The sequence below is a fragment of the Eptatretus burgeri genome, chromosome 14, assembly GCF_056783735.1.
Source record: "Eptatretus burgeri isolate ZD-2024b chromosome 14, Ebu_testis_v1, whole genome shotgun sequence".
Taxonomy (NCBI): Eukaryota; Metazoa; Chordata; class Myxini; order Myxiniformes; family Myxinidae; genus Eptatretus; species Eptatretus burgeri.
The window spans coordinates 74,352,410-74,370,996 of NC_140974.1; the positions used below are offsets into that span (position 1 = coordinate 74,352,410).

General features: G+C 43.2%; 1 protein-coding gene across 7 annotated transcripts in view; it reads right to left on the reverse strand.

The window, feature by feature from the left end:
• LOC147013633 (uncharacterized) overlaps positions 1-18,587 on the reverse strand; it is a 146,601-nt gene that overhangs the window by 63,736 nt on the left and 64,278 nt on the right. The window contains exon 1 of one of the 7 annotated variants that reach the window (XR_015051394.1): positions 18,118-18,407. The exons of 4 other annotated variants lie outside the window; for them this stretch is intronic. Coding sequence is in view for 2 of the 3 variants with exons in the window: in XM_085855623.1 (XP_085711749.1) it covers positions 18,118-18,274 (157 nt within the window). In the remaining variant the exon portion in view is untranslated. Of the gene's footprint in view, positions 1-17,744; positions 17,850-18,117; positions 18,408-18,587 lie in introns of those variants that run through there. 2 more of the 7 variants (XM_085855623.1, XM_085855628.1) reach the window with 2 other exon arrangements.

The window sequence follows — 18,587 nt, forward strand, 5'->3', positions numbered from 1 at the left end:
TATTCGGCCATCCACCAACAATCTTTACATAAACCGAGGGCTTAGCGAGTCAGGCAAGTGACGATAACCTTTATTGGGATAAAAAATGACTTTTAAACAGCATCTTTATCGAAAACACCGTCAGCGCGCACACGGAAAACCTTTACGTGACTCAACGATGCCTCTGCTCGAGCACGCTGCACCACGTGACGAGCCGTCACGCGGTGAGTAAAATATTTTTTATACAATCTTTAAACGTCTCCAAAACATCCGATTTTTACCAGAATTTCGACAACCGAGTTTTAAGCGTCTGAAGCGATCACAAAAACCGAAGACAAAATTAAAATCGGAGTTAAAACGAACTCGTAACGTAGACCGAAGCAAAAATACTCCATTTCTCCACATGAATTTACGGAATTATGTTTGACCTCACTGTGACCTTGACCTTTGACCGATTTTGACCAAAATCTAATCAGCACTAGCCATCACCCTCCTGAATCACGTGCTTTAATTTGACATTGGTAGATTCTTCCGTTCTCGAGTTATGGTGCCTACAAACAAACACACAAACACACAAAAACAAACACACAAACAAACAAACAAACACACAAACAGAGGGCGGAAGTCATCAATATACTTTCGAAATCTTTAGATTTCGTAAGTAACAAACAAACAAGCAGTCATAGACTGGTACTTACGAAATCGTCAACTTGACCTCTGACCTTGTCTAATAAAAGCTGTCTCTAGAGAAGGTAGCAACGCAAACCAGAAGTTTCTACGATGATTCTGTACCAAACCATCAAAAATCGAATGTTTTGGATGTTTGACCTCACTGTAACCTTGACCTTTGACCGATTTTGACCAAAATCTAATCAGCGCAAGCCACCACGCTCCTGAATCACGGGGTGTAATTTGACATTGGTAGCTTCTTCCGTTCTCGAGTTATCTGTACCAAACAATCAAAAATCGAATATTTGACCTCACTGTGACCTTGACCATTGACGGATTTTGACCAAAATCTAATCAGCACTTGCCATCACCCTCCTGAATCACGTGGTGTAATTTGACATTGGTAGCTCCTTCCGTTCGCGAGTTATCGTGCCTACAAACAAACAAACAAGCAGTCATAGACTGGAACTTACGAAATCGTCAACTTGACCTCTGACCATGTCTAATAAAAGCTCTCTCAAGAGAAGGTAGTGACGCAAACCAGAAGTTTCTGCGATGATTCTGAACCAAACCATCAAAAATCGTAACGTCGACCGAAGCAAAAATCTCCATTTCTCCACGCAATTATTTAATATTATTTTATCAAAGTCACAAAACCGTAATATTTGGCCATCCACCAACAATCTTTACATAATCCAACGGCTCAGCGAGTCAGGCATGCGACGATAACCCTTATTGGGATAAAAAATGCCTTTTAAACACCATATTGATCGAAAACACCGTCATTGCGCACACGGAAAACCTTAACATGACTCAACGACGCATCTGATCGGGCACACTGCATCACGTGACGACCCGTGACGCGTTGAGTGAAATATTTTTTATACAATCTTAAAACGTCTCCAAAACATCCGATTTTTACCAGAATTTTGAAAACCAAGTTTTAAGCGTCCAAAGCGATCGCAAAAACCGAAGACAAAATTAAAATCGAAGTTAAAACGAACTCATAACGTCGAGCAAAGCAGAAATACTCCATTTCACCACATGAATTTACCTAATTATGTTTGACCTCACTATGACCTTGACCTTTGACCGATTTTGACCAAAATCTAATCAGCGCTAGCCATCACCCTCCTGAATCACGTGGTGTATAATTTGACATTGGTAGCTTCTTCCGTTCTCGAGTTATCGTGCCTACAAACAAACAAACAAACACACAAACAAACAAACAAACAGAAACGGAAGTGATCAATATACTTCCGAAATCTTTAGATTTTGTAAGTAACAAACACAAAAACAAACAAACAGAAACGGAAGTCATCAATATACTTATGAAATCTTTAGATTTCGTAAGTAACAAACAAACAAAGAGACAGGGGTAAAAACAGTAAACTCCGTCCATCTTCGATGGCGGAGGTTAATGAGCTTAGATCCTCGTCCTCTGAATGATGACGTGATAAAAACGAATATGACGTCATTGTGATGCATCAGGTTTGCGATAAATTATCTGTGCTAATGCCCGGCTTGATTCCCGCAAACAAAATTCAAACAGCTTGCCTAGTTTCGGAGGTAATGGTATAGGCGATTTCCACTAGCGGCGATATTATGAAGTCAACTTTTTTTCTAGGAATAATTTCCAAAATCGGAGATGGTTACTGCCTGCGCGTGGGCTTTCTGCATATACATGGCGAGTTTCACGAAGTCCACAAAGTCCACAAGAAGAAGCAGAAGAACAACAACGTGAGTAAGACTTAGAGATTCTCCTCGAGGATCTAAAAAGCAAACAAGCAAATAAAAAAAAATCACTCAAAAAGTGACAGCAAAAAACAACCCAGAATCACACCAGACATGTTTCAAATGGAGGCAACCCACAGTCACACCAGACGTGTTAGAAATGGGAGCCAACCAGGAACCACACCAGCCATGTTACAAGTGGAGGCAACCCAGAATCACACCAGCCTTGTTACAAATAGGAGCCAACCCAGAATCACACCACCCTTGTTACAAGGATGGTGTGATTATTTTGTAAGGTCAGGCCAGATCAGATCTGTGACTTGCTCCAGGTATCACGTAAACCTGTAATAACCTGTTCCATGGTTGGGTTGTTGGCAACTAAACCGTCTCCCTCACCAGGTTTCCTGGTGAGGAGGGTGTTTGGATATGGAAACCCAGCAGGATGAAGAACAAAACCTGTCAAAAGGTGGAGGAGCTCCTTGTGAGCCAACGGCATTCCATATCTAGTGCTCAACTGTGTCAGTGAACGTCCTCCTGCAGTTTATGGACTTTTTAGGAGGAGGTTGATTGCAGGATTTGCACTACAGCCACCATGAAATCCTTCATTCTGCAAAACATTCCAAAAGCAGAAAGAAATCTGAAAACCCACTCCATGGGAGTACCTCCTTTGCAGCTTCCCATTGCAGGGCAGCTCACCGGAAGACGGGATTGGGGCAAAGCCTTCAGGACCCCCAATCTTTGATGATAGGAGGAAAACCACGGGGTAACATTCCCGGGTCAGATTGCGGGAGAGTGTGTCGGGCTTGTGCTGCAGTGTCGTCCACCAGACGGCGTCTCGTTGGGTTAACCTGAGGCAGTCCCTTCAGGTGGGTGCCTGGACTGTCCTATCCCTAAGAGAGGATGATCACCTGTCTCTGTTATTATCTGAGCTCAAGCCTTTGGACACGGTATTGCAGCACTCTCTGAGGTTCGGAGACCGGATTGCGGCGAGATCATGGTGGGTGGTTACACCTACTATTGGTCTGGTCGCTCTGATGGTTACCATGCACAAGGAGTTGCTGTAGCTCTGTCCAATAAGGTGACTCCAATGATAAATGAGGTAACACCGGTCAACGAGCGTATTGTGAGATGAAGGATTCGTAACTCCATGGGTGTCGTTTCAATGGTCTCTGTTTATGCTCCGACTGAGTCGAGTGATCTCACCGTGAAGGATGCATTCTATGCCACCCTCGACTCTGTCATTGATCAGTGCCCCAAGCAAGATACTCTTCCAGTCTTGGGGGATTTCAATGCATCAACTGGAACTGAGAGGGATGGTTATGAGACTTGTGTTGGTCCCCATAGGTCTGGAACTGTGAACCTGAGTCGCACTAAGTTCCTTGACTTTGCAAGAAGACATGGAATTAGGGTGGCCGGTTCATGGTTTCAGTGCCCACAAGCTCATCGCTGGACTTGGTATTCCAACGCTGGCAGTGTGGCAAAGGAGATTGACCATGTCCTCGTTGATGGTCGCTGGAGGATGATCCAGAACTGCAGGGTCTACCGGAGTGCTCAGTTCCTCAATACTGACCACAGGCTTGTTATAGAAACTCTGCAGTTGCAGCTTAAATCCAGGAGAATGGTACCATCCCAGTCTAGGCTGGATATTGGCAATCTCAAGGATGAGAGGGTAGCTGAGGAGTTTGCGAACAAGCTGAGTGGAGGCTTTGGGGGATCCTGAAGAGTTGTGGAGCGCCTTCAAGACCACCGTCCTTGATGTTGCCAATGCATGTCATGGAACTCATCGTAGGGCGAAGAGGAATTTTGTCTCTCAAGGGACACCCACTGGTCCAGGCTTAATAGCAGAGCTGAGCTGTTCAGGGAGTTGAGGTATCAAACTGTACGTGCGCTCAGGGTGGACAAGGAGGCCTTTGTGTGAGGAATCTGTGAAGGGGTAGATCATCACCTGTGGTCAAGTGATTCTCGTCCTGCTTACAGTGGAATTCGCGCATTGCGTTCCTCCAAGCCCATCCCTCAGTGTACTGCAGTTAGAGCAGAGGGTGGGGGGCCCTTGACAGAGGAGTCCGAAGTGAAGGCCTGCTGGGCCGATTACTTTGAGCGGTTGTACCACGCTGATCCACCAGCTGTTGAGTTGGATGTTAGGGTTGTTACTATACCCATTGCTGACTCTCGAATCAACTGTAAACCACCTTCATTTGTAGAAATACAGGCTGTGGTGAACCGGTTGAAATGGGGTAAATCTCCTGGGATCTGTGGTATCCATGCTGAACTTCTCAAGGCTGGTGGAAATGCTGTACTCATGTCGTTGCATGCAGTTCTGTGCTCTGCCTGGAACACAGGCATCATCCCAAATGACTGGAAGAGAGGCCTTGTTGTCCCTCTCTGGAAAGGGAAGGGTGATCGCCAAGACTGCAACTACCGAGGGGTGACGTTGCTCTCATTGCCGGGCAAGGTCTTTTCTCCGATAATTATAGAATTATTGATCGGATTCGCCACCATCTGCTTACACCACTCATTTGTTGCTCTTTCTCTCGTCTGTGGAAGCAACTTCCTCAGTTTGTTCAATGTCCACTCAAGGGCTTCAAGATGCTATTCACTTCCACCTCAGGTCATCCCCTATCATAGTCATGATCTTATCTACCCTCAGAAGCCAACTCCTTCCTTTCCAGGTTGTTGTGCTTTTCCCCCACTCTCCCTCAACCCACTTGTTCTTTTTTTTGTCCCATGTCCATTACATTCCCAGAATTACAAAGAATGCCCGATCTGTGGCTGGATTTGGAAGGCAGCTTTGTGAATTGTTCAGTCCCAGAGAGGTCATGGCCGATGGCGAGGTCTGGAAATTCAATAGACCGAATCTCTTCCAATGGCTGATCATGAAAATGTATGTGGGTTCGTTCTGACGATCTTTCCGGAGTGATGCGATGAGACTGTGAGATTTGTAGGCTTGAAAGCCATGTTCCATTTATCAGACTGCCATTTATTCAATTCAATGTTAGCAGAGAGTGATGCAGCTGCTGTCTGGCTGGCAGTGGGATTGGGGGTACTGTACGACAAAATGTGGAGTAATGTGCAAAACGAAAAATGTTTTTGACAGCATCGGAGTGTTTGTTTATACAAATGAGGAGTAAGACTGGGCACAACACACTGTGTTGGGGCACTCGAGGCTTGACTGGGAGGGAGTTCCATTGATAGTAATGTGTTGACTGTGTGAGTGGAGGAATTCAGGAAGGCGACTTTGTGTGCCGTACGCAGCAAGCTTGAGAAGCAGAGCAGGATGCCATTCTGCGTCCAATGCCAGTAGTACATCTAGCAAAATGGTCCTGAACTCCGGCGAGAACCCAACAAAATCCACCCCCCCCCCCCCGCCACCACCCCAATCTGGCAGCCTGCGTCAAGAGCTTGCCACACAACAACCAATGTTCTGCTAAAGGCTCCAAAGGGATAGGTGGTGGTACCGCTCCGGGTGGCTGCGGACATCCTACCACCAATGAATACTCATCAAGATAATAATTTTTCAAAATTATAATAAATAAATAAATAACATTCACATTCAGTGACGTCACATGTACATTTCGATGTTAATCCTTTCCATTGGCAACGACCAACCAATCGGTTCATTAAAACCTCGATTCAAAGTCTTATGTAAGTATCGAGCAAACACACGTGGCCGGCAGGAGTGATCCGTGCAGAGGACTTTGTAACTCTAAGACTGTAACTCTGTGAGACTGTCACTCTGTATGACTGTAACTCTGTAACTAACTCTGTATGACTGTAACTCTAACTCTGTATGACTAACTCTAACTCTGTATGACTGTAACTCTGTATGAGTTTTTTAGGAATGAAGAAATTCGGTTTTGTGGAAAAAAGAGAAAATTTATATTTATATAAACACATGCACACACGCACACGCATCATTGTGTCGATGTGTTCTGTGTGCATGGTGGATTTTAGCTCGTTCAAATAAAATCCTAAACCACAAAACTGCTCAAGTTCCCAAGTTCCCTGTCATTGTATGATTGCCAAGGTTACAGAAGAAAAACCACACCATAATAACCAAGAAACCGAAACATAACAAAACAAACCGAGTTGGTTTCCAGTGTACAAGTTTGAACAGACCCGGTGGGCAAGCTGTCTGGTGACGGGATCGACTGTCATGACGTGACGTGACTCTGAGCCCTCAAACATCTCGGTTAACAACAGCTCCATTGAGATCGTCATCGTTGTGATTGGATTCTCCACGATGCCTTTTGCCATGTGAGTCAGGCCTGCAGCACGTGGTCCACGTGGCAAGCAAATAGGATTCCGTCCGAATTGTCTGCGCTTCATGTCTCCGAGGACAAGGTTTTACAAAAACAAAAAAACGGTTTACATTGGTCTTTATCCATGCCATTTGTTTGAAAGTGTTTGAATTAGGTAAGTTGAGCTGGTTCAGCCTTTCTGGTCACCGAGCAACGAGAACAAGGACAAACAAGCACTGCACTCAAAATGAAACACACAGACTGTGGTTGTTCAACCACTGCACTCAAAATCAAACACACAGACCGTGGTTGTTGAACCACTGCACTCAAATTCAAACACGGACTGTGGTTGTTGAACCGCTGCACTCAAATTCAAACACAGACTGTGGTTGATAAACCGCTGCACTCAAATTGAAGCACACAGACTGTGGTTGTTGAACCACTGCACTCAAATTCAAAACACAGACTATGGTTGTTGAACCACTGCACTCAAATTCAAACACACAGACTATGGTTGTTGAACCACTGTACTCAAATTCAAACACACAGACTGTGGTTGTTAAAGCGCTGCACTCAAATTCAAACACTATTCAGCCGCACTCAAGCTCAACAGCTTCAGAGACACTGCTCAGAGTGGACAAAGTCATCATCCTTTAACGGCGAGTAGAGTTCGATAACTCCATTTTCTCTAAGTTCTTAGGGTCTTGAGTTTGAGCCCCTGTCGTGCCAGGTGGGTTGACTCAGCATGTCACCCTTCTGAGGTCGGCGAAATTAGTACACGCTTCCTGGAAACAAGGGGCACTGCAACAGCGGCACAGCTGTGCTTCCAGAAATGATGCAACCAGCAGCCACGAGCTGCATCTATATGAATAAAAGGCAATGTGTGTGTGTGTGTGTGTGTGTGTGTGTGTGTGTGTGTGTGTGTGTGTGTGTGTGTGTGTGTGTCCCTCTCCTCTATAACTCCAAAACCATGAAACTGAGCAGTCTGAAACTTTGCATGCACACTAAGAAAACTCCAAGGAAGTGAAGTGCAAGAGTGTAAATTGGGTGTTTAGGTTAATTAAAACATCCCTCTTGAAGATAATTAACGGCCTTATTTAATTACATCCTTCATCAGGTGATCCCCGGCCACCTCGCTCTCTGGGTCTTAAGGCACGTCCTGGGTAACCTCGCTGGGGTCTGAAGCCAACATGTTTTGTGGCCTGCTCAACGTTACCTTGACTTGGAACAGGCCACAACGATTTCTTAACGATAAAGTTTTTTTTAGTTTTACTTTCCGACGCGTCCAGGTCGACAGAGGTTGTGTTTTCACACCTGTTTGTCTGTCTGTGTGTAAACAGGATATCTCAAACTCGTGGGGCACCTGTGGAAACCCTCGGACAGACAAATGTATGACATTTGGACATCTTGAGTTCGATGCTGGACATTGAATCGCCCAAAATGGGTCCTGGCAAATCAACAGATCGACAAATGATGTGTAATTTAAACAATTTATTTACTTCACATAACATGTGAGCACATGTCCATGCACATGTGAAATAGTTTTTTTATAAATCCCAGATATCTGAAATGGCTGTGTTTGGAGAAAAGCCAAATTGCACCTTCGGACATAGTCTCGGACGTTGAGACATTTCCCATCATTACCTTGATAAAGTTGCAGTTGAGCAGGTGTGGCGAATAGTGGGGGAAATTGGACTTTCCTCTTGGAGCAACAAAGTGTAAATCCATCCCCTTTCCCTGTGCATTCATTTGTGAAATGTTTCTCATAACAGGACACGAATGGTGAGGTCATCAGACCTCAATTATGCTTTTGGCCAATATTATCAGATACTTTGTCTGTTTCATTACGGATGCTGTTGTACATGTTTGCTGAGCAAGCGTTACCATACAAAGTCTTCGTTGCTCTGCATCCTGTGCACATCTGTGTTGAACTTCATCAGCTGTTTCATTCTCCCACCTCATTCTTTTTCTTTCTGCTTTCCGTGCAAGTCTGTGATGACGTTCATCAGCTGTTTCCTTCTGTTTCTTCGTTTTTATTCATTTTGGAAATGGCAGTTCCAAGCGCAATATGTCGCGTCCTCTGGTTTAACATCCGTCCGATTGATGCCTCGCCCTGCAGGCCAAACACCAGGGTGGTAGTTTATAGCTGGGTTGGGATTCCAACCCTGGCAAGGCAGCTCAAAGCCGAATGTACAATCCTTTGAGAGTACTGTATAAGCTATCCTGGTAGGCCATAAAATAACAAAGGCAATGTGATTGATTATTTGAAATAATATTTTACTTTTACTCTGCTTAACATGTGAGACGTCATCCTGCGTCACACAGGAGCTTTATACTTGTGTGACTGGGATCAAAGAGTCTCGAAGACTTGCAACTTTTTATTGCGACTATGTCTAAAGAATGAAACATTTTATTGACGACTGTCGAAAGAATACAGCTCAACTGGAAAACTCCGTGGGTAAAAGTGTTTGGGGGCAGTGTATGGGCATTACACCCTTCTGTCCGGTGCCTTCTTTGGGCGGTTATGAAAACGTACCTTCTTTGGGCGGTGTATAATAATAGACCACTGCTGCGATCGCTGACATTCATTACTTCTTTTTATTTGCATGAGTTGTAATCAAAATATACCTTTGTTTATTCAAAAGGTAATGATGATAAAAAGGTATATTAACGATAACTCCCTCTCCCCACATCGCGTCTGACGTGACCAGATACATTGAAAACGGTTATTAGAATACATTGTTGTGTATAAACGCAAATGTTCGATATATTGTTTCACCTTTTGCTGATACTCAAACTTGAACCATCTTAGCGACTCCAAAAAATTAAATCAGAAGGTGAATTCGAGTAAAGATATATAGTCCATGAGGCCGACCACTTTGTCGGTACCAAATTAGTGCCCGGTTGTGTTTGGTATCATTGGAAAGCTTATGACCTCTATGTTGTGGAAATGCATGATAGCAAGCAAAACAGTAGCTGAAGCGTTTAATTAGCCAAATTCAAAATGACCGACGCTGAATTCCTGCTGTTTTCAAATATTTGAGAAATTTTAATCCACATGGCAGAATATGCATATGTAGCTGCATATTTCATTACTATGATGTTATATACACTACTTGAAATAGATAAAGTAAATTGAAACTCTTTCAAAATGTAAAATCCAACATTCCGCAAAAACAAAAAGCATCATAACTTTGGTTTTAATGGAATCCTCATATATATGTGGACTATTTCCATACTTGATGTAATCAAACCCTTCCTTGTCATGCAGCAAAACAAGTGGAATACATCAAAATGAAAAAGCGATATTAGTGTCTTGTGTTATGTTTAAGAATATGTAGTATAGGTGTTAGTATTCAGTGGCTGATCCATCTATTGATGAAATTTGATACTCAATAGGCCTACCAGGACTCGGCCATCACTTGTCTGGTAATCTATACAGGGAATTCCTTACAGTTTGGAGTACAAGTGATGATTCACTCCATCGTTTTGAGTTGTGGCCTTATCCCTGAACATTTCTAATATATTGTACTGGTGGTAGATAGAAATATATGATGTGTTTTTCTAACATATCTAATCATATTATAGCATATATTCAAAATCGTTCATTCCTTAGTCTGTCTGTAGGCTTGAAATGCAAAAATCTGTACTGTTGCAATGCACTTTTTTGCTTCATGTAGTAATTTGAGACTGCACTCATGCAATAAGTTGCATTTGTTTTCATTATAACAAATGATTGTTGTTGCTTTATTTCAGGTATCCCAATCAAGCATAAAGAATAATTGCCATGCAATCCTCTAACAGTGGTGAAGGGCCCTCACAGACCGCTTTTCAAACAGATTCGCCCCCAAGCAAAAGATCTAAACCTTTTTGTGTTATCCATTATCCAGAGGAAGATTCTCAAGCTCCGCTCACTTCACCAAAAGATGTTTCATCATGGCAGACATTGCTAAATGCTGCATGTGTACGTCAGCATGCCCCATTGCTGGAGAAAGCTCAAAATCTATCAGAAGGACGGGTGCCTGACATAGTTTACCATAGACTGTGTCGGTCACGCTTTACATTGAAACGCGACCTTCAGCTCTTTGAAAAACATCGAGAAAGGCGTGATGATGGTGAAACCACAGTATTTGGAAGCAGTAAACATCTTCCCAGGTCAAAGCCTTCAACAGCAAGGGTTTATGAAACAAAATGCATATTCTATGAAAGAGAAAAGTATAAAAAAAACATCAAGAACAAGAGAATCAATTGTACAGTGCACAGAGCTGCGATGCGATAAGAGAATACGGGAGTGCGCAATGCAAAAGAGCGACCCGAAGATCTTAGCAGTTGCGTCAAGAGACTTAGTTGCCGCTGAGGCACATTACCACCACTCATGTTACCGCATGTACACTAATAAAGGCGGTGAAACTGCAACAACTGATGTGTCTCCTGATGCCGAAGAAGACTGCCTGTACAACGAGGCTGAAAGACATGCGAACGAATCGCTCTACACATTTATCCGTGATGATTTATTCACGAATCCTTGTGTATTAAAGATGATTGATCTCACAGCAATTGTCGTTGAGGTGATGTCAAACACAGGGATCACCATGACCAAAGAATCCACCAAGAAGGATATTCGACGAAATATTGAAAAGGAATTTGCAGATACTTTACATTTCTGCAAAGATGATAAAGGGAAAACACTCGTATTCCCTCACACTCTCACAATCTATGAACATGTGAAAGAGAACCAGAAGCTCAAGGACAAGATAGAAACCCTTACAGCAGTAACATCTGGTGATTCTTCTGTCGTGATCAAAGCTGTCCAAATAATTCGATCTTCCATAAAAGAGATCCACCAGGATCAAGTGTGGCCTTTCACGCCCGCTTTGGTGAACTGGAGTGGCTTCCGATTACCAGAACTTCTGCAAATCTTCATAACGTGTGTCCTTTCAGGTGAACCAAGCTATCACAGTGCCTCGCAGAAAATTCAACTGTTAGTGGATTCATATGACCAAGATCTGGTCTACAGTGTCACCTGTGGTCGTGTGAAACCACCGAAGCACATCTTGCTATCAAATGCAGTGAAAATAATGACAGGAAACTCGGAAATCATCCAGATAATGAACAAACTAGGGCATGGAGTTTCATATACTGTTCTCGAGGAAAACGACACTGCATTGAGCCTTCAGAAAATAGCCTCATCCTCAGATGATTCTGTCCCACTTCCTGATTGTGTTAACCCCTACATATATTCCGCTCTTGTTTGGGACAATATAGATTTCCTCGAGGAAACTGCAACAGGAGCAGGAACAAGCCACAGGGTCAATGGCATCATTGTCCAACAAAAGGTGTATGGTCCTAAGCTGGAATCGGCACGACCTGTAATAGAAAAGAAAAAGCAACGTTCCATCAAATATGAAGAACAACAGCTTCCAATTTATAACACTGGGAAAAGAGAAGGACCTGGAAACAAAACAGTTGCTGAAGAAAACCACGCTCTTCCTCAAAAATCCATCCACAGAAAGGACTTGATCTGGATTCTTCTACGGCAAATGCACCCGGAAAACCAAATTATTCCAGGATGGACAGGAATCAACATCATTATGAGACAGGACCAGACAGTTCATCAGCACAACATAGGCTATCTTAACCCAATCAATTTTCCAGCAACCAGCATGGCGACAGCAGCTGAGATTTTGAACAGGTCAATGAAGGTAAAAGAAAGCCTACATCTTCAGGAGGTTGTACTGGTATTCGACCAGGCCCTTTATTCCAAAGTGGCAGAAGTTCTGTGGAAACACAGATGTCAATATCCCGGAGTAATTCTTCGCCTCGGCTCTTTTCATATGGTCTGCAACTTTCTGGGAATACTTGGAAAACGTTTTGAGGATGCAGGCCTGTGTGACCTTTGCATTGAGGCAGGAATAGTGGCAGAGGGGTCTGTAACGAGTGTCATGGCAGGCAGACAGTACAACAGGTCTCTCCGAATGCACAAATACATATATGAGGCCCTTTTCAGATTGCTATGGGCGGGATTTCTGCTATGGCTGAAGGAACAACAACCTACATAGATGAACCAGATCGATCAGTTATTGAAATTACTAAGTGATCTTCTGGACACTTCTCGTCAAAGTTCCAAATATGAAGAGACGCTGAACCATGAATTGTTCTTGCAGATGTTGGAACACTTTGAGAAATATTGTGAACATCTACGGCACACCAATGGACCTCTTTCAGCGTTATGGATGTCATACTTTGACATGGTTGGGGGAGTATTGCTGGCCCCAATTTGCTCTTCCAGAGAAGGTGATTGGAATTTGCACATGGCTGCAGTTCGTGGCATGATTGTCTGGTGCTTTGCCAATGACCGGCAGAATTATGCCCGGTACCTTCCAGTATACTACGCTGAAATGTCCCAGCTCAGAAATGACCATCCAGAAGTGCTTCAACACTTCCTTGAAGGAGAGTTTTCTGTCCAACTAGGAGAAAAGAACCCCTTTGCTAAGATACCCTTGGACCAGACAATTGAAGAGACAGCCAATCGTGACACAAAAGTTGCGGGAGGAGTGCGCAAGTATAATCTCAAACCTGGTGCAGTGAGTCGGTTCTTCCTGACAGCAGAATACCGGTCATCCTTCTTGCCTCATCTCCGAGACGTGTTAGTCACATAAATGTTGTCAACATGAATGGATCTGATGTCTCAGAGGCAGTTATTGGATTGCACGCTTTCACTGGTTGCGACTCCGTCAGTGCCTTCGCAGGTTATGGGAAAATGAAAGCATTCAAAATGGTCAAAGAAAATCAGAATTTCCAGAGTCTCTTTAAGGAGCTTGGGCAACAGTGGAGTCTTTCGTCTTCTCTTCAAGCTCGATTGGAACGTTTTGTTTGTGCCATGTATGATGCTACATCGGGAGATGCTTCAGTTAACGAGTTTCGGGACGAACTATTTTGTGCAAAGAAAGGTGAGAAAGAGTCCTACCAGTTACCGCCATGTGCAGATTGTCTTGGAAAACATGCACGGCGAGCAAATTATCAAACCGCAATTTGGAGACAGAGTTTGATGAACGATCCCAAGACGCCCAATCCTGCAGGCTGTGGCTGGAAATTCGTTGGCGATGGTGGTGACGGACACTTAGCCGTAGACTGGATGGATGGTGCACCAGCCCCCGACGCTGTTCTTGAGATGCTGTCCTGCAAATGTCGGAAGTCCTGTCGAGTTCCTCAATGTCCCTGTGCTGCAAATGGATTGAAGTGTTCTGACATTTGTAGTTTGAGCCCATGCGCAAACCAACCAATGAACGACGGTACAGACAGCGAAATGGAGTTGAGCAGCGAAGACGATTATGAAACTGAAGACGATTAGTTCAAATATTCCAAGATTGTGTACTTTCATTATTGTGTTTGAATAACAATAATAATGTGTTTGTCTTATAACATGCCTTATATTTTATTTCTGTGTTGCTGTTACAGCTGCGACATTTGAAATCTGGACCAAATGATCAACTTGATGTCGAAAGCACATAATTACATATTTTCTATGATAGAATTTGTTTCCCATATATGTAAGGTGTCATTTATTGACAAGGTTCAAATTATATTAAGATGTATTCAAGGTACTGTTATTATAGTGCCTGAGTTGAAGTTTCTAATGTCGTTCTACATGTTGGAAGACACATTTTTTCTAAGTGAAGAAAAACATTTGTTTCGCATCAAGGGGTCCGCAGTATTTCATGTCGGGTGTCTGTGTGTTTTTATTTTCTTCTTATGTTTATACGACTATAAACTGTACTCCATGAGCTTTCTTTTGATATATAGATTATGCACATTAAAGTATAAAACGCTCCCAAATCAAATCCATGGTGTATAAAAATTATCGAAAATCTTCGATTTTGTGCATGAGGGGGTCGCGTATAAACAGTGCCATTACACGATATAAGCTACCGATATTTCCTTGCTATCAAGTGATTTTGATACCCCAGGGGACCCATCTTTACCAAAAAAAACTTGACTAGAACAGGGCACTTTGTTTGGTACGAATGACCAAAATTTCGGGCTCGGCCTTATGGACTAATAGTCGTGAGGGAGTCTGGATGGACTTTACAGGATATTACAGGCCTTGATTTCACTTAAAATTATTTTTTGTCTAAAAACGATAATTTTCTTACGTTTTTTTGCATCCAAACCATACACCATGTTAATGACTACAAAAAATGAAATCTGATGTCAAATTAGAGTTAATATATAGCCGTGAGAGTTTAAGAAAGTGAGAGCCTTACTAAAGAGGCTGTACCGAGTGAACAAAATGGTGGCGATTTGATTTTGAAGCCCTGCCCTGAATGTGGGAAGCTCTGCCCTGAACTGAGAAGCCCCTCCCCAAACAGATGGACAGACAGACTGGTACAGATTATAGATAAGAAAGTTGTGGACGGATTCGGATGAAGCTTGGTGGACAGGTTGGGTGTGTGACAAGGACAAATTGATTTGATGTTGGTGAAGATCCGAATCCGGATCCGATAATTTTCATTTCAAGTGACTCACCACATTTGAACGATAGGACAAAAACCATACATCGTGATATTTCAAAACGTCATGGACGGATTATGACAAAACTGGGTCGGATGAGTTGGGGAGGTGACAAGATCAAGCCGATTTGATTTTGGTTTAGGTCCGGATCCAGATCCACCTTATCATTGGGATACAAAATGCAAACTGTTCAGCCTGATGGAGGTATGCTCTCTAAACAAGTGCCATTCTGGTTTGCTTTGGAATCGAACCACAATTAAACAATTTGGAGGTGTGAGGCACGACCGCGAAATCCCATCCTTCACAAGAGATTGTCCATCACAAACAAGGGTGGCACAAATAGTTGTGTTTTCAACTTTGCATTCCAGATACACTAACTACTTGTCCAATGAAAATAAATGATTGTTTTACATTTTCTGAGATAAATTAAACAAAGAAAGAAGAAGAACCACAGTCAAGCTGAAACAGATTTCATGATTATCTCATCTTTTTCACAAACCGATGATGTGTACCGTATTCATCATGATGGACATCCCAGGGAAGAACAGAAGATAAAATGATGAAAGTAAACAATAAAACCAGAATCCATATGTGCTTAACATGTTTTATCCTTACATTACCCATTGTTCATAAAGAGGATGAATTGAGCATTTTCAGATGGTCGGTTGAGTGGTGACAACCACACTCAAACTTTCACGTTATCATCAATCTCCCTGTCTCTCACTATCCCCACAAACACGTTCTCCTTTTTCCTAACTAGTAGAGCCATCTTGATGAGGTAATCAAGGATAAAATGAATGAAAACAAGTGGGAATCTTAAGCATCTGAGTCTTTGGAATTGTGACATCACAGGAAGGTTCACCGATAGTGATGAGGTTTATTGCCGCTCGATCCGTGAGATGTTTCAAACTGAGCAACTCAAGCTGATTGCTGTCGACACTTGTTAAGCCCACATTTGTAGGTAACACAAGTGGAAACGCAACCTCGTCCACTTTATCCACCTCCTCAATCTCAAAACGGTTGTGCATTAAGCAGGTGTCCCGGTATCCTGATCTGTAGCCAATGATGGATAAGAAACTTCCCCTTGCTGTATGTGGAAGAAGGAGACTGGATTGGTGCCGTCACCTCGTTGTAAATGTCTGTCTCAAACATCCCTAGATCAATTGATCTTGGACAGAGATCAGGTTTTTCCCTCTTTGGTGCTCAAATATTTACTTACCGACACAATAGGGGTTCTAAGGTACTGCATATAATTACATGCGGAAGGGCTGTCTGTGGGATGAAATGAGAAAATGGGGCAAAGGAAGGAGGGTAATGTACGAAATTAGATGGGGGATTAGGGAGGAAGTAGAATTGAGGGAGATGGTTGGGAAAGAACAAGGGCATGGCATGGATGTATTTAGGACGTGCGATGAGGGAGGAAAGAGGTTTAATCATCCTGATATTCTTGCTTACGTAATACCTTTTAGCCTTTTCAGTTCCAGGACATCAAGCATGAAGGAGCGTTCGGCCATGCGATGCCTCCCTTAATGACAGGCCTTCATTCTGATTCGAGAGACCGGTGCAAGAGATTGTGTCATTTCCAATGTGGATACCAAATTAGCACGAGCAACGATGAAATGACTTTGTTCCCACCGGCCACCGTGACCCCATTCTCAGAGGTCTCTTTAGGGACAATCTATTCTTCTCACACTTCCAAAACCCTCCTTTCACCAATCTAATACCCCATTCCCTTCCTTTCTAATCCTATCATTTTAGCCATCCAATTTCTGACACAATAGTGGACGTAATAAAAAGATGACCCCTTAGCCAGCAAGCTGGATCATGCTTGTGTTCCTGAATTCCTCGAACATGCCAAGGATCACCACTGATTAATCCAGTGACCGTCACATGTATGTTCAGGACCGATGGAAAGGCTCATCCGCATTGCATCGGGGTTCATTGGCTTGAAAGAACAAACAAACAAATGTACAGTTTGTGGAGTTCGTTTGAATTTTTCATGCAAAGACAAAACTCCAGCATTCCGAACAACTTCTTCATACCAATGGGTTAGCACGTGACTCAAGCATGATTCATGAGGCCTGCTTTCAATTGCGAAGCTTTTCCCAATCATAAAGCATGACGTGTTTACAGAGCAGAGATCTTGGCATGAAACGTTCCAGAAGACCAACTTGTACACGATGTGTCGGACATGACCCTCACAATGCGACTCTGCACCCTCGGAACCCAGAATGATCATCAATGGGAGCACACACGGCCCCACTTGTCTTTGGGTCAGTCTGTTTGGCATTCCAATGTGAGCGAGTGACTCGTCGTGCTCCGAAGATTCCCGATTCAAATCCCATAGGTGCCACGTTCATTTGGCCATCGTGTCCTGCTTTAACTGGAATGGCTCTCGGTAGAGAGCATACCTCCGGCTAGGCTGACCAGTTTACGGTGCGTATCCACCTGATAGGACCGGATCTGGATTTGGACCTGAGCCAAGATAGAATCGGCTTGTTCTGGTCTCCTAACCAACTCATCCACCAAATTCCGTCCGAATCGGTCCACAACTTTTTGAGATATCCTGCACACAGACAGATAGACAGGTGTGAAAAGGTAACTTCCGCCCACCTTCGTTGGAGGTCTGGCAGAGGTGAGTACACCCACGCCTCCTCGATCCTCGAACCTTCCTCGTCATACATGTGCAGTCAAGTGACTCACGTCATCATAAATTAACAATAAGACCGAGTTCAAATGTCACCTGATAATCTCACGTGACAGGTAAATGAAGTCATATGAGTGAAGAAAATGACGTTTCAGAGTTTTAAATCATGTTTTCGTGTCACTGATGTGGATTTAATAAAGAGACTCGTCAAAATGTCGTTTGGTTTTTAAAACATCACTGAACTCAGTTTTCTAAATGATATTTAAATAGTATTCCATCGTTATTCAGAAAATCAACACAAAGCAAATCAAACTAGTTTAAAGAATTAAAGGCCACAACCTGCCGAGCCGGTGGATCCTTCAATCAGAGTGAGGCGGAAAAAAAAAAACGCGCCGTGACGTACGCGACGTGCTGACGTACCCGCGCTCCGAAGGTAATTCGTGTTCCGTGCACGTAGCATGCGCATTGCAGTGCACACACGGCTACACACACACATATACGGCTCGCATTGATATGAAAACTACACACGACACGCTACAAGGTTACCATAGATTATTCACCAGGGTAACACGGTTAACACGGAATCACTCACTGTGTGTACGTCTTATTATACAAACATGGCATGGCGAGAAAAACCACAATTATGTTCATAATAATAATAATGATAATGTAAACACACACCACGTATACACACACACCACGTATACACACACACACACACACACACACACACACACACACACACACACACACACACACACACACACACACACCAAACACTTTAATGGTGATAAAACTGCACACAAAAT